Below are 14,032 nucleotides of genomic sequence, written 5' to 3'. Positions count from 1 at the left end.
TACCTTTTTAGTTCTTATCTAGATTATTAGAGATATAACTTAATCAACTTGATCTTATTATAAAAATCCAAATCGAGCAGTGTAACTAAATGAAAACGACATAACAACCTATCTATCTTTCTACAATACAGATGGAAACTTGAAATTTAGGGTAAGATTATAATAACAATAAGACAAGAAATGAGAAGAAGATGAACAAACTAGATTGCTTGTATTGATTTAGGGGAAAAGAAATAAGAACTAAATAGGAAAATAAACATCTTGTATAGAACGCTTAGCTCTCTCACTAAGAGAAAAATAGAATAATAGACCTTCTCCTCTATTACCTATTAGCTATGTGCATTTATATAAAAGGTAAAGAGCTAAAGGAAAGCTAATAAAAGCAAATACAATTACTCCTATTGATTATTAATTATTGACTATGACTATTGACTGTTGACTATTTATATCTATTCACACTATAATACCTAACTTATGCCACCTCACCATTCCTTACTGTCCTTTTTGGGCCCACTGTTGGTGGCAGTAGAACTTGTCTATCAATACTCTCTCATTCAGAAAGTCTTATCCTTAAGACTTGGGTTAAATGTTAGCTTGCCGTGTGAAAATTTAGTCAATTCCAATTTATTTGTCATCCATGGAATCATTAAGTGAAAAGAATTTGAAACTTCTAAATCACAAGCATTCCAACTGATTGCAATTGAATGACTCATGTTTTTAATTTTCACATGACTAGACATGTGCCCTTCTTTATCCATCTCCGGCTCACATCTGTAATGTAGACCTATTAATATCATCCCTAGAGCATAATATACTCCATTTTTTTTTATCTATTTCTTAAAAAAAAATTACATATTTCAAATATTATTGATTTTAGTCTTTGACAATTCGAAAATTCTAAAATTTCTTGTGACAAAATAGTATTTATGGCTTTTTTTATGTTAGGGATTTTTTTTTGTTTGTTTTTATGCTATTAACATTAAACTTGGAGGGTGTTTTTGTCCAATAATTTGTATCTCATAAAGTTAGACCAGTTCATGAGCGGAGTTGGCCTTAAGAGCTGGGCATGGGCCGGACCTGTCGGGCTTTTTATAAAACCTGACAAGTCCAAACCCAGCCTAGCCCGCAATAAATTGAGTCGGGCTCGGGCCTAAAATATAAATCTCAAGCACGTTCATCCAAGCCCATCTGTATATTAAAAAAAATACAATTAAAATGTCACACCAACTTTTTTTAATAAAAAAATATTACATACAACACAATACTTAATAAGTTTGGAAAAATTTTAATAAACTAATTGTCTATGGAAACATCAAATCCAAAATAAATTACAACATAACAATAAAAAAAAATATAATTAATTTATATATATATATCTATATATATATTAAAACAGTAACGATGTAGCTGAGGTGTCGCTCTCTCATTTTTTGCCGATTATTTTTTCTTTTCTTTTTTTCGTTTTTGCTATTATCTTTTTCAAAATTTCTTAGCTGAAATTCTACATCCTATTATTTCTCAAAGATTTAACATTAAAAAAAATTAAAACTAAGCAATAAACCTACGCAAGTGGTGGGTTGGTTCCTGGTTTTCAATTAAAATTGATATTTTTTTTCCAATTTAAATATTATTTAACATGTAGTTGATAAAACCTGCCAAGTGGTGGTTATCCTGTTCAATTAAAATTCATATATATCTTTTCCAATTTAAATATTATTTTAAATAAAAGGAACATGTAGTTGATAAATATTGTTTTTTGTTTGTATTTTTCTTTTCATATATAACAGAAATTATAATGCGAAAATATATCTATATAAATCTATTTATACATTTATATATCTATATAAAATTAATTAATTTGTTGATTTATTATTCTTAATTGATTGAACTTACCCTTTTACGTTTTGTTTCTTATCTTTTTGAACTATAAGAGTTTGTTTTTTACCTTTTCTTAAATTCCTATCTTCCTCAATATTAAGATAAGCTTAATCTACTCATTCTATGAATTTATTTGCGTATTAGACCATTTTCTATTTTCTTTCTTCTTTGTCCATGGTTTAAACTGGTGTTTTTTTTTATATACTTTCTACAAAGAAATGCTTCTTATTCTCCTATTGTGTTTGCAGAGGTAATCATTGAAGCTTTTCAAAATCAAATATGAAAGAGGTACCTTGGAAGAGTTCCCTATGGTCAGTTGTGGACTCTCTCTTTAACTTTTCAATATATACATCATTCCTTTCCTTTTTATGTTGTTTTAAATTTTATATATATTAGCGGCATAATGCATCGGCCATTCAATCTAAGCAAACCGCTTCTCCTCCTATTTGCTTTTTATGGTTCATGATTATAGAATGATTGTCCAAGGATTCGCCTGGAGTTCAGGTCCGCCATCACCTAAACGTTTCCATGATTTTTTTATTTCTGCTTTTTTCCTCTATTGTTTGACTTACATTAGGTTTCCGATCTTTCACAGTTCCAAAAACGAGTTGATTTTTTTTTATGGAACCTATTTAATTATATTATTTTCTGATGCTGAAAAAGTAAATGTATAAATGCAGGTTATGAAAATACATTGATGGCATGTTGCGAGTATGGTGGAGCAATATTCAACTATAATAGGAATATAACATGTGGGGGTAAAGGGTGCATAATGTGTGTGAGGATTGTGCATTTTTACTTGGTAAATAATTTATTAGTGCCCTCTTTTTTACCTAACACACTGTTTAGTCCTCCTATTTTGAAAAACACATTATAAAATCCCTCTCTTTTGTTAATATTAATCCGTTGGTCTTTCTGTCTATTTTTTTCTAGATTTTTAATCCTTATAGACAGAAAATATAAGAGTAACATGACCATTTTGTACATAGCTATCTTGAAAGCTAAGATATGTTCGGTTAAAAATCTAAAAAAACTAAATGGTTAATATTCACAAAAGATAGGGATCTTAATCATGTGTTTTTTTAAAATAAGGAGACTAAACAGCGTGTTCGGTCACAAGATTTTTGAATTATTTTTTCTTTAATTAAAATTATATTTTTGACATGTTAATACAATAATGAGAATTTTTTATTTTATTTTATGTAATTGATGCAATTAAATGAATAGATTAACATATTTAAAAAGAGAAGTTGGAATGCAATTTTTGTATGGTTAAATTAAGTGCTATATTTTTTTAGTGGATTTCTAGCAATTTTTTCTTTGTCTTATTATTAATAGATGGAGGGATATGGGGATAGTACCTTTAAAATTATTGGATAACTCATTTTCATTTTTCATATTAACTTTAATTAAAATTCAAAAAAAAAAATTAAAAAGAAAATTAAAAAAACTTTGTAACTAATTGATATATTTTCGTATTTAATTTGAGTTCAACTATCATCAAATCATTTCTTAAAAAAAAACTATTATCAAATCATGTTTTTCTTCTATTTTATATTATTTGATATTTTATTTTTAATATATAAAATTTGATATTATCTATATAATTTTATTATCAAATATGACCCTTGATCTTTCACTTATTATTTCATTAAAATGCTGTAATATAGAAATAAGGTTTTCATTCATAGATTTACTTTAACTCCTTCTAATATCAGATTGCAATTTAAATTTTAAAGAAGACGGTTTAGTTTGTGATGACAATAAATAAAAATTAAGGATAACCACTTTCACATGTTGGTTTATTATATCTCCCCCACCCAGTTTTTCAATAATATCGAGATGTATGTTGTAGTATCTAAAATGAAAAGTAAAAGTGGATTGAAGATTTTTATATACGACGATGAAGATAGAACATGTAGTCGTACTTAAAATATAGTATTCAAATAGATTTTTAATTATTTATAGTGAATTATTATGCTAAAATCTATCTATATTATATAATATAAAACAGTAACGATGGAGCTGAGATGTCACTTCCTCATTTTTTACTGATAAAAAATATAATATAATATATAATATATTAATTTTAATTATATTATTATATTTATCTATAAAAAGATTATTTTATCCGTACTATATCTAAGAGTTCTACAGAATTTAAATTAATCTCTAATATCTCTTTAATTCTCTGCATATATATATATATATATATATATATATATATATATATATATATTATATATAATATAAAACAGTAACGATGGAGCTGAGGTGTCACTTCCTCCTTTTTTACTGATTAAAAATATAATATAATATATAATATATTAATTTTAATTATATTATTATATTTATCTATAAAAAGATTATTTAAAATAAATGTGAAAATAAAATAATAATATTTAATTTATATAACACCTTTATATCATTAATTGTAATTATTAGATTATATTTTTGTTAATATTTATATGTTAAGATAAATCTGTGCATCGCACGGGCCAAAAACTAGTATATATATATATATAAGGTCGGGCCGGATCGATGGAAAATTCATATAGCCCAAGCCCGCCCAGTTTCTGGCGGGCTTAGACCGAGTCGGGCCTGACACCAATTTCATGTGTCGAAACCCGGCTAAATGGGTCTGGGCCTGGACAGACCGGACGGGCTCACCAGCCCATGCCCAGGTCTAGTTGGCCTAGACTCAGGTCGACCTAATTGGGTTTTTTACTAAATTACTTTGTGCAAATCTAGTTTAGCCCGTATTATATTTAGATCAAGCTCGGACCAGATTAAACCAAGGTAAGAAAACTGATTACTAACCCATTTCAATCCATCCAATCCAACTAATATATATTTATATTTTAAAAATTAATTAAAATTAAATTATAAATATAAACAATTAAAATTCTCGAATGCAATTGGACAAGAATATGAAGTTACTGAATGCAATTAGACAAGAATATAGCCATTTGTAACTTTTAAAAGTTAACGGGTAGTTGAAGTTTCTATAAATAAATAACCTTGTTATATGAATATTCTTTTCCAGTCCGAATAATATTTGATAATATTCAAATATTATCCTTAGAGCATAAACATAAACATCCACAAATAGAATGATCAACTAGTAAACAAATGCTTCGCCACCAGACAAGATCCACCAGGTCAAGACAAAGGCATACGTCAAACGATATACGCCATGAAAGTCCTTGCCACATGGATACATCTCATAAATACCATCCGCAATAAAGGATTCGCGTCTGTCAAGCAGATGTGGACACACTTAGGTCCGCCAATAGTATCACCAAACCGTTATCTTAGGAAACCGCTATAATTAGTAACATTAAATGGTTCCTTAAAGGCACTAACGACCCGACATAAAGAATGTATCATTAAGTCACATTAAAGGGCATTAAATGAAGGACTACTTCGATAGTTACAGAATTTAATATAAATACCCCCACTACGAGAGTTTCAAGGTACACTTTCCAAAAAACCCTACTTTGTGCTTATAGATTATTCTTTTGAAAATCTTTACTGACTTAAGCATCGGAATGTCCCTGGCCAAACCCAACGGCGTCTCACAGGCGGTGAAGGAAATTCTATAAGGTATCAATATTCATTTATCGAGATTTTAGTATATATAGAATCATTCATTTATCGATAAATAAGTAACCTCTTTAAGTGAATATCCTGTTCAAATCCGGAGGATATTCATTTATCGAAATTTTAAACAGCATAACACGATTTTAATACGACATCCCAAATCCCCGACTCACAGTTATATAATACATTTCCTTCCAATCATGGACAGTATTGTTGAAATAGACAGCCATGATGAAGAAGCTTGAGCCATGAATTTGGTGCTGCATTGTTGTTCTATTGAACTAAAACATTATCTCAAACATCTAGCAAAGTTTATGTACCTTTTGCTACATTTGTACAAGCGGTTCGAGGATGAGTTCCTCGTCATCGTCAATGTGATGAATTTTTTTCCTAGCAGTAGAAAACGGTCTAAGAATACATCGTGAAAGACGGCTTAATGGATCTTGTAGACCTTCCATCTCGTAGTGACCGAATCGCCAATCTCTTTCGATAAAAACGCGCTCTATTGGTTCATCGATGCCTCCTGTTAAATAAAACATTATCGATTTCGTACACATTAACACAATGTAGTAATGTCATTTAAAAGAAATCATTGAAGGAAATGAAAATCAAGTTCATCCTACACATTCTCTCTCGTAGAGGTGGCAAATTCAGGTTTCGTGTCAAAATCGTGTTATCTCATATATATACATGTTCCATATATATAATATAAATGCAAGAAAAATGAATTTCGTGTCAATCGTGTCGTGTAAGTCGGGTTGTCTATGTAAATCGTGTTTTCGTGTCAGAAATTGCCACCTCTACTCTCTCGTGTGTGAAGAACGAGTCTAACCAACTACATTTCACAGCATAATTTCAGCTCAGAAGTCAGAAAAGCAAAAGGTTTGATATTAGCGGTCTGTAAGTAAGCATTAAGGGGAACGAAAATCAAGTTCATCCTACACATTCTCTCGTTTCGGGTCATTACGGTGCGTGTGTGAAGAACGAATCTAACCAACTACATTTCACAGCATAATTTCAGCTCAGAAGTCAGAAAAGGCGAAAGGCTTGATATTAGCGGTCTGTAAGAAAGCATTAAGGGGAAAGAAAATCAAGTTAATCCTACAGATTCTCTCTCTTTTCGGGTCATTCTGGTGCGTGTGTGAAGAACAAATCTAACCAACTACATTTCACAGCATAACTTCAACTCAGAAGTCAGAATAACGATATGGACAGACATTAGCGGTCTGTAAGAAAGCATTACGGGAAAAGAAAATCAACTTATTCGGGTCATTGTTGTGCGAGCGGGCGTGTGTGTGTAAATAATGAGGCGAACCAACTACATTTCACAGCATAACTTCAGCTCAGAAGTCAGAAAAGCGATATGGATAGACAATAACGGTCCATAAGACAGCAGCAAGGGGAAAGAAAATCAAGTTAATCAACACATTCTCTCTCTTTTTCTGTCATTATGGTGCAAGCACGTGTGTGTGTGAAGAACGATTCGAACCAACTATGTTTCACAGCATAACTTCAACTCAGAAGTCAGAAAAGCGATGTGGATATACATTAGCGTATGTAAGAAAACATCAAGGGGAAGAAAATCACGTTAATCCAACACATTCTCTCTCTTTTCGGGTCGTTCTGGTGTGCGTGTGTGAAGAACGAGTCTAACGTAAAGCAACTACATTTCACAGCATAACTTCAACTCAGAAGTCTAAGCGATATGGACACACATTAGCGGTCTGTAAGAAAGCAGCAAGGGGAAAGAAAATCAAGTTAATCCTACACATTCTCTCTCTTTTTGGGTCATTTTGGTGCGCGTGCGTGTGCGTGTGAAGAATGAATCTAACTTAAACCAACTACATTTCACAGTATAACTTCAAATCAAGCATCAAGGGAAAAGAAAATCAAGTTAATTCTATGCATGCCCTCTCTTTTCGGATCATTATGGTGCAAGCATGAGCACGTGCACGCGCACATGTGTATGAAGAGTGATTCGACCCACTGCATAGCTTCAACTCAGAAATCAGAAAAGCCATATAGGTAGAAATTAGTGGTCTATACTGAATCATGAGAGATAATCCAAGCGAAGGAATGCTGATGGAAAACGCAGAAATTACGCACAAATCGCTGAAGTGAAAAATTCGAAATGGTCGATAAATGGTTATACCTGCATACATCAGACCACGTTTATCAACTGCCCGATAAAATGGCCGTGTCTTCTTCTCCTTCGCGGCCTTCTGGAGTTCATTCCATACACGTTTTCGGTCTTGACGTGTGATCTTACCTGTGGTCACCACCTGAACTTCCAGCAATATAGATATTAACTAAGGAAAAGGTAAGAGGGCAATGCCGGAATGGGAACCTGATGAGAAGAACCGTAACCTTAGAAAACAGATGGTACGAAGGACGTGGAATCCGTGCAAGACCATTTTCACGATCTACTGCCACCAGTCCAAACTTGGGACCATATCCATCAGCCCACTCCCAATTGTCAGAAATCGTCCAAAACAGATAACCAAGCACGGGTACACCCTGCAAATCAACCATAGGAATAATGCTAAGCATCAAACAACAGACAATTTTTACAAAACGAAAAGCATCAAGTTCAGATTCTTACCACGGACATTGCTGCATAAACAGCTAGTAAATGTTCCACCAGATATGGCTGACGGATCAGATCTGTTGCATCAGAAACTCCATTCTCGGTAATGATGAAGGGAACATTTAGATGTTTATACTTCTCATGGAACTCAATCAGCACTCGGAATAGACCGTCAGGATATACCCCGCGTCCAGATTCACTATACTCGTCAGTTTCAACAAGCTTCAGTCCAGTACCCGAGATCACCTCCTGAAAAACCCGAGAATCATCAGGCTTATGTGTGCATATGTTATAGTGTTCGAGGTTAGAGACGAATTAAACCTGTCCATAGTAGTTTATGCCTATATAATCCAGCTTGTCCGCGATGCTATCCACATAAGGGAAAACAGTGAGCGAATTAGCCACTGTAACAGCAGCAACATCGAAAAGTCCATAAGGCCGCATAAATGATACATGGTGGGATACTCCGACTACCGGATTCGATGAAGAGCTGAAAAGAGGGGTAAAATTTCAGCATAATAACTAAACAACTTCCACAGCAGGAATGAAAATAATTTCAGCTAAGAGAAGAGAATGAATAACGAAAACCTCTGTGTGTGAATATAATCGTACGCCTTGGTATGTGCAATGGCCATCCAGTGCATGGCTTGGTTGAAAACACCAGTAGGTAATGCAGAAGTTGCAACCTCTAACATATCCGGATGACCACCAGGCCAAGCTCCCGCGCAATAAGTTAGCATACAAAATACATGAGGCTCGTTAAATGTAACCCAGTAATCTACCATCTCCGATACACTGTCAACGACAAGCCTGCCAAAAAGAAGCAAGTGCTCTTTGTTTACAAAAGAGAAACAACGCAATCAAGAGCACAACCGAAATTTCACAAAAGAAAACAAATATGCAGAAATAAGAAATGTTGATTGTTTTCGAAAAAACCGAGAAGGAAAATGACACTACAACTGCGGAAATTCACAGAATATTAACCTGGTAAAGTCAAGGAAATAGTCAACAGTTTTCTCAAGCTTCCATCCGCCATATTCACCAGCCCACGGTGGCAACGAGTGATGGAATAGGGTCAGCATCACCTTCATTCCGTAAGAACGAACCCTTGAGATGATCCATTTATATCGTTCCAAAGCTGCAAAATTGACCTGCAAAAGGATATCATGCAACGAAATTAAATCAAAGTATCAAACTCGTCTCACCCCAAATCTTTTTTATTAGTATTATTTAAAATCTATGTTGCACGGAAACTCTTCTTCAGTAGCGTTTTCGAACTTTTTTCCGTTTCTATTACCGTTTCCTAGCTATATTTTTTAGAAATAATGTTTCCTGGTGTCCATTTCCGTGCAACATATCTTAAAATGGAAAACAAAGCATTCACTTACAGCTTCTTTGAGCCCATTGACAGGTTCCTGAGGCATAATTCTTGTCCAATCTATCCCCATTCGGAAAACACCAACTCCGGTGTCTTTTGCTAACTTCAATTCCGTGTCGGGTTCAGACCAAAACTTTAGCCTTTCCTCCCTAAAATCAATTTAAGCAGTCCATTGCTCATGTCAACAACTAGCTACAAACCACAGTACAAATATCAAGAATCACCACTACAACAAAATAGTATAAACTTAGGATTACGTACGGATGGGGGACGTTGTGCCAGGAAGCTACATTGTGATGACACTCTTCGTTCGATGGAGACACTTCTTCTTCTTCCGTGTATTTCTCGAACCCCCTAATCATAGCTTCCACTGCTATCTTAAGAGTCTTTTTCTTCTTCTTCATTGTCTGTTTAACAAGTGAACCTTGCTGAGACCCACCATCACCTGCAGCTGAACTCAACAATGCATCTGCGGGTTCTATGCGCTGCTTTGAATGTGGATTGTCACAAGGGCTTTCTTCTGCAAACTGAAGCCAAGCATCGTCAAGCTTGTCTTCAACGTGAGCCGGAGCAGTTGCCAATCCGAAGAAAAACTCATCTTCTTCTCCTGTAGAAACACATGAAATGAATCACCTGGATGCGGTGGCAAATACAGGACTGCTCCGCCGGGGGCTAATTTTACACCTGTCTATATAATTATTATTTTTTTACACGATATAAAATCTAACTACACCTTTCTGAGCCAAAATTTTCTCTGCACATAGATTTGGGGGGGCATCTTGCACCCCCCAATCTGCCGGAGACAAGAGGTCGGAACCACCCCTGGTAGGAGTGGTTCCAGAGGCCGGGGTTGAATGGACTAAGCGTCCCAGTCAGTATTTTCGACGAGAATTTAGCCTGGAAAAAATGAATTTATTGGTACAAAATGCAAAGATGAGTTATTTTATTGATTCAAAATGAACTTTTGTAATCTTATTGAATACTGTAAAATGAGATTTATCCCACAATCACAATTCAAATAATACATTCAAATCCATAGCAGAGGAATCCAAATAAAATACACAAGCAATAACCAGGGATGTAATCAAGCCGAGCTTGGCCTGCTCATGCTCGGCTCTTTAGAAAATTAACGAGCTCTAAGTTGTTTTACATTTCTCCCATTTTAGAAATACAAAAAGGGCGGCCCGGTGCGCTACGTGTCCCCGCTAAGCGAGGGTTCGGGGAGGGATCCCATCACAAGGGTGTACTGGGGGCAACCCTTCCCCGACAACAAATTTTACCTTTGCGCCAAGGCTCGCCCTCCCATTTCAGAAATACTAAAAAGGGTGGCCCGGTGCACTACGCGTCCCCGCTAAGCGAGGGTCCAGGGAGGGGTCCCACCACAAGGGTGATTGTGGTACTACCCCCGCCAATTTTTTTGGCAAGAGGCCGCTCCTAAGACTCGAACCCGTGACCTCTCGGTCACACAGTAACAAAGTTTACTGTGGCGCCAAACCAAGCTTGCTTGCTCACCGTTAGCATAGTAATCAAGCTTCTTCTTCGTAAAACTATAATAGAGTCTGCTCGCGATCTTTCGAACCGAATTTCGATGTACTCAATCTCGGGCTTTATTATAAATCCAGCCAAACACAGTCAAGCCTTTATCAAGCCGAAGCAGCTCGGCCTACGTTGCACAGAAACGGACACGAGAAATGAAACGGAAATGGAAATTGATACAGGGAAATGTTATTTCTAAGATAAATTAGCTAGGAAATGGTAATGGAAACTGATACCAAAACTTGGAAACGCTAATGAAGAAGAGTTTCCGTGCAACATAGAGCTTGGCTCATTTACAGCCCTAAATGAGACTGAGTATTGCAGTATATAAACTCAAATAAGTACCTGGACCTCCATTTACCTATAGCACAAATTAATTCTACTTTCTCCTACTAAACTCACTTGTGCAAATCATTTCTTATCTAAATTCACGATAAGAACCATCCACAGACATGTATAAATAAAATTCGACTAAAAAAAGTACAGCAGCTTACAAAAGAGACGACTGAATTGTTTAGGGAATTATTTACCTTCGCCATCGACATTAAATGACGCGAGAATCTCAGCGGACTCATCGATAGGTGAACTGAAGCGTCGAAGCTTCTTACTTCGGAAACGTTCAAAAGAGAATACGTTGGCGGCGATGGTGACGGTTGCCAACACTCCGGCGAGCTTCGCAGCGGAGACGAAGAGTGGCAAAAACGCCATTTTCGAAACGGGACAGTGAGCACACAAAATAAAATAAAAAGATTTAGTAAGGATAATGTCCACGTGTTCAAATTAAAATGAATAATGGAACATCGCAGTTGAGCCATGCGCGTTTGTGTGCACGCGGAAGAAAATAAAGCGTGCACGACAATTTTGATTTGCGATTGTGACAACCAAACCGAAGTGGCGCGTGTGGTTGAAGTCATTAGGTTGTGGGCCCAAAAATCTAGATAAAAGTTGGCCTGGCCCAATTATAATGGGCCGGATCTAATTTATTGGGCTAATTGATGGTTATTTTGAATATCTAATGGGGAGATTTTGGGTTATTATAAAGAGGGAAATTTATAAAGGGAAAATTACAAAATTGGGTCAAATGGGAGACCCATTTATATATTTAACTCATTACTCAATCTATTACATATTTAGACTATTTTTATGTAACTTTCCCAAAATACTCTCAATATGTTTGTAATTTTACGGTGCGACTGTCTCCCTCCCGTCTGATTTCGCAGATTCTAGCATATGGGAAGCTTGCGAAGCTAATGTTTGGTTTAGTTAATGATTTTAATTAGCATATGCGAAGCCTGCGAAGCTAATGTTTGGTTTAGTTGTTGATTTTAATTAACATATGCGAAGCCTGGATGTGTTTTTAACAAAATTCGCTAAGTGGTATATAACAAAAAATTGCCAAACAACAACGGATTCTAACATTAAAATCATAACATTATCAAAATTTACAACAAGATTGCCACAATAACAACATTAAAATCATAACATTATCAAAATTTACAACAAGATTGCCACAATAAACTCTTAACAAATCATTTCAAAGTGAACGTGAAGAATGCGGACGAAAATTTCTCCCTGTATTGGAAGTCCGGACCTTTTGGGATGAGAAATGGAAGTCCTGACTTTTTGGGATGGATGTGTCTCACGGTACAAATCAAGATTGACACAATAACTCTTAACTAATCACTTTAAAGTTGAATGTGACCAATCTTGATCGGAATTTCTCCCTGTATGAGAAGGAAAGTCATCCCATCTGCATCCGAGGACACCGCCTTCTTGCGGAATGTTATGTATTCAACCACTTTCAGAAAAATTTAATCGTGTTAGTCAGAAAAAAAAGAAGATTTGGCTTCACGAAACGAGGATTCGCTAAGTATGCAAAAATAAATGTGCAAGGAAGAGGGTGATTTTACTTAGCGAAACGATGATTTAGCGACGTCTGCGAGGAGAAATGTGACCTTCTAACTTCGCGAAACGATGATTATGCGGAGTCTGCGGGAGAAATTTATCAAATTACCTCGCAAACTTCGCGTAATCATCGTTTCGCGAAGTTAAATCGATAAATTTCTCCCCGCAGACTTCGCGAAAACGACATATGCTAAATGAATTTCTAGGAAAAAACGCAAAGAAAATAGTATATACTTACATTTTTTGACAAAAACAATATGATAAACTGGGAAAAACGATGAAAATAATGTAGAATCACCATTTCTTCGATGGTCGTAAGAAGAAAGAAACCAAGAAACGAGCAGGAAATGGAAGATGAAGAACTATGACTTTGTTTTCTAGGATTAGGAAGATGAAAAATCAAGAGATGAAGAGAGGAAGAAGAGCAATACATAGTGATTTGGAGAAATTGTGCAGATTTCGTGCAATTTAAAGGAAGATAGGAAGATCAAAAGTCTGGAAATCATTAATGGAAGAGCAACCAACCGTTCGCGTAACCACCAAGGAGAAGGGGGAAGAGAAAAGGTTAGGAGTATTTTGGGAAAGTTACAGAAAAACAGTCTAGATATGTAGTAGGTTGAGTAAATGGGTTAAATATGTAAATGGATCTCCCATTTGACCCAATTTTATAATTTTTCCAATTATAAAACTAGTTCAAATTAAAGGTTCATTTACATATTAAGACCCATTTGAAAATATATTACATATCTAGACTGTTTTATTATAAATTATCCAGCATACCATTTATATATATATATATATATATATATATATATATATATATAACAACTTAGCCAAATTATTCATCTTTCTTCTTTATCTCTCTCTTCCTTTCTTGAAGTTAGATTGGAATCCTTAATTTTCCTACATCAAACCAAGATCCAAGCTTTTCATGTAAATATTATATTAATTTCACATATATAAATCCATTTGAATTTGTTAATTTTTTGTTTTTGAAGTTAGAAATTTGAAAATTCTGTATTTGAAGTTAGTTTTGGATAACCCGATAACTTCGCAGTTTGTCATTTTTCTTCGCGGAATCACGAACTGTGAAGACTGCTTTACATCCTAAACACACATAACTACATTTGCAGATATGCGAAGAC

At 34.9% G+C, this 14,032-nt stretch overlaps 1 protein-coding gene across 1 annotated transcript; it reads right to left on the bottom strand.

The window, feature by feature from the left end:
* Window positions 1–5,569: 5,569 nt before the first annotated feature.
* On the bottom strand, window positions 5,570–11,696 carry LOC136220112 (beta-glucosidase-like SFR2, chloroplastic). The gene is made up of 10 exons (XM_066007813.1): window positions 11,513–11,696; window positions 9,708–10,053; window positions 9,457–9,595; window positions 9,053–9,219; window positions 8,657–8,878; window positions 8,390–8,558; window positions 8,084–8,317; window positions 7,849–7,998; window positions 7,634–7,763; window positions 5,570–6,004 (listed from the first exon to the last, which is right to left on the bottom strand). Exons 1-10 carry the CDS (start codon window positions 11,688–11,690, stop codon window positions 5,808–5,810), a joined length of 1,932 nt encoding a protein of 643 aa, XP_065863885.1. The 5' UTR covers window positions 11,691–11,696; the 3' UTR covers window positions 5,570–5,807.
* Window positions 11,697–14,032: the final 2,336 nt, after the last annotated feature.

Source organism: Euphorbia lathyris, chromosome 2, assembly GCF_963576675.1.
Source record: "Euphorbia lathyris chromosome 2, ddEupLath1.1, whole genome shotgun sequence".
NCBI classification, from domain to species: Eukaryota; Viridiplantae; Streptophyta; class Magnoliopsida; order Malpighiales; family Euphorbiaceae; genus Euphorbia; species Euphorbia lathyris.
Note: the sequence above shows the minus strand (reverse complement) of the source record. Positions and strands in the feature narration are given on the sequence as shown.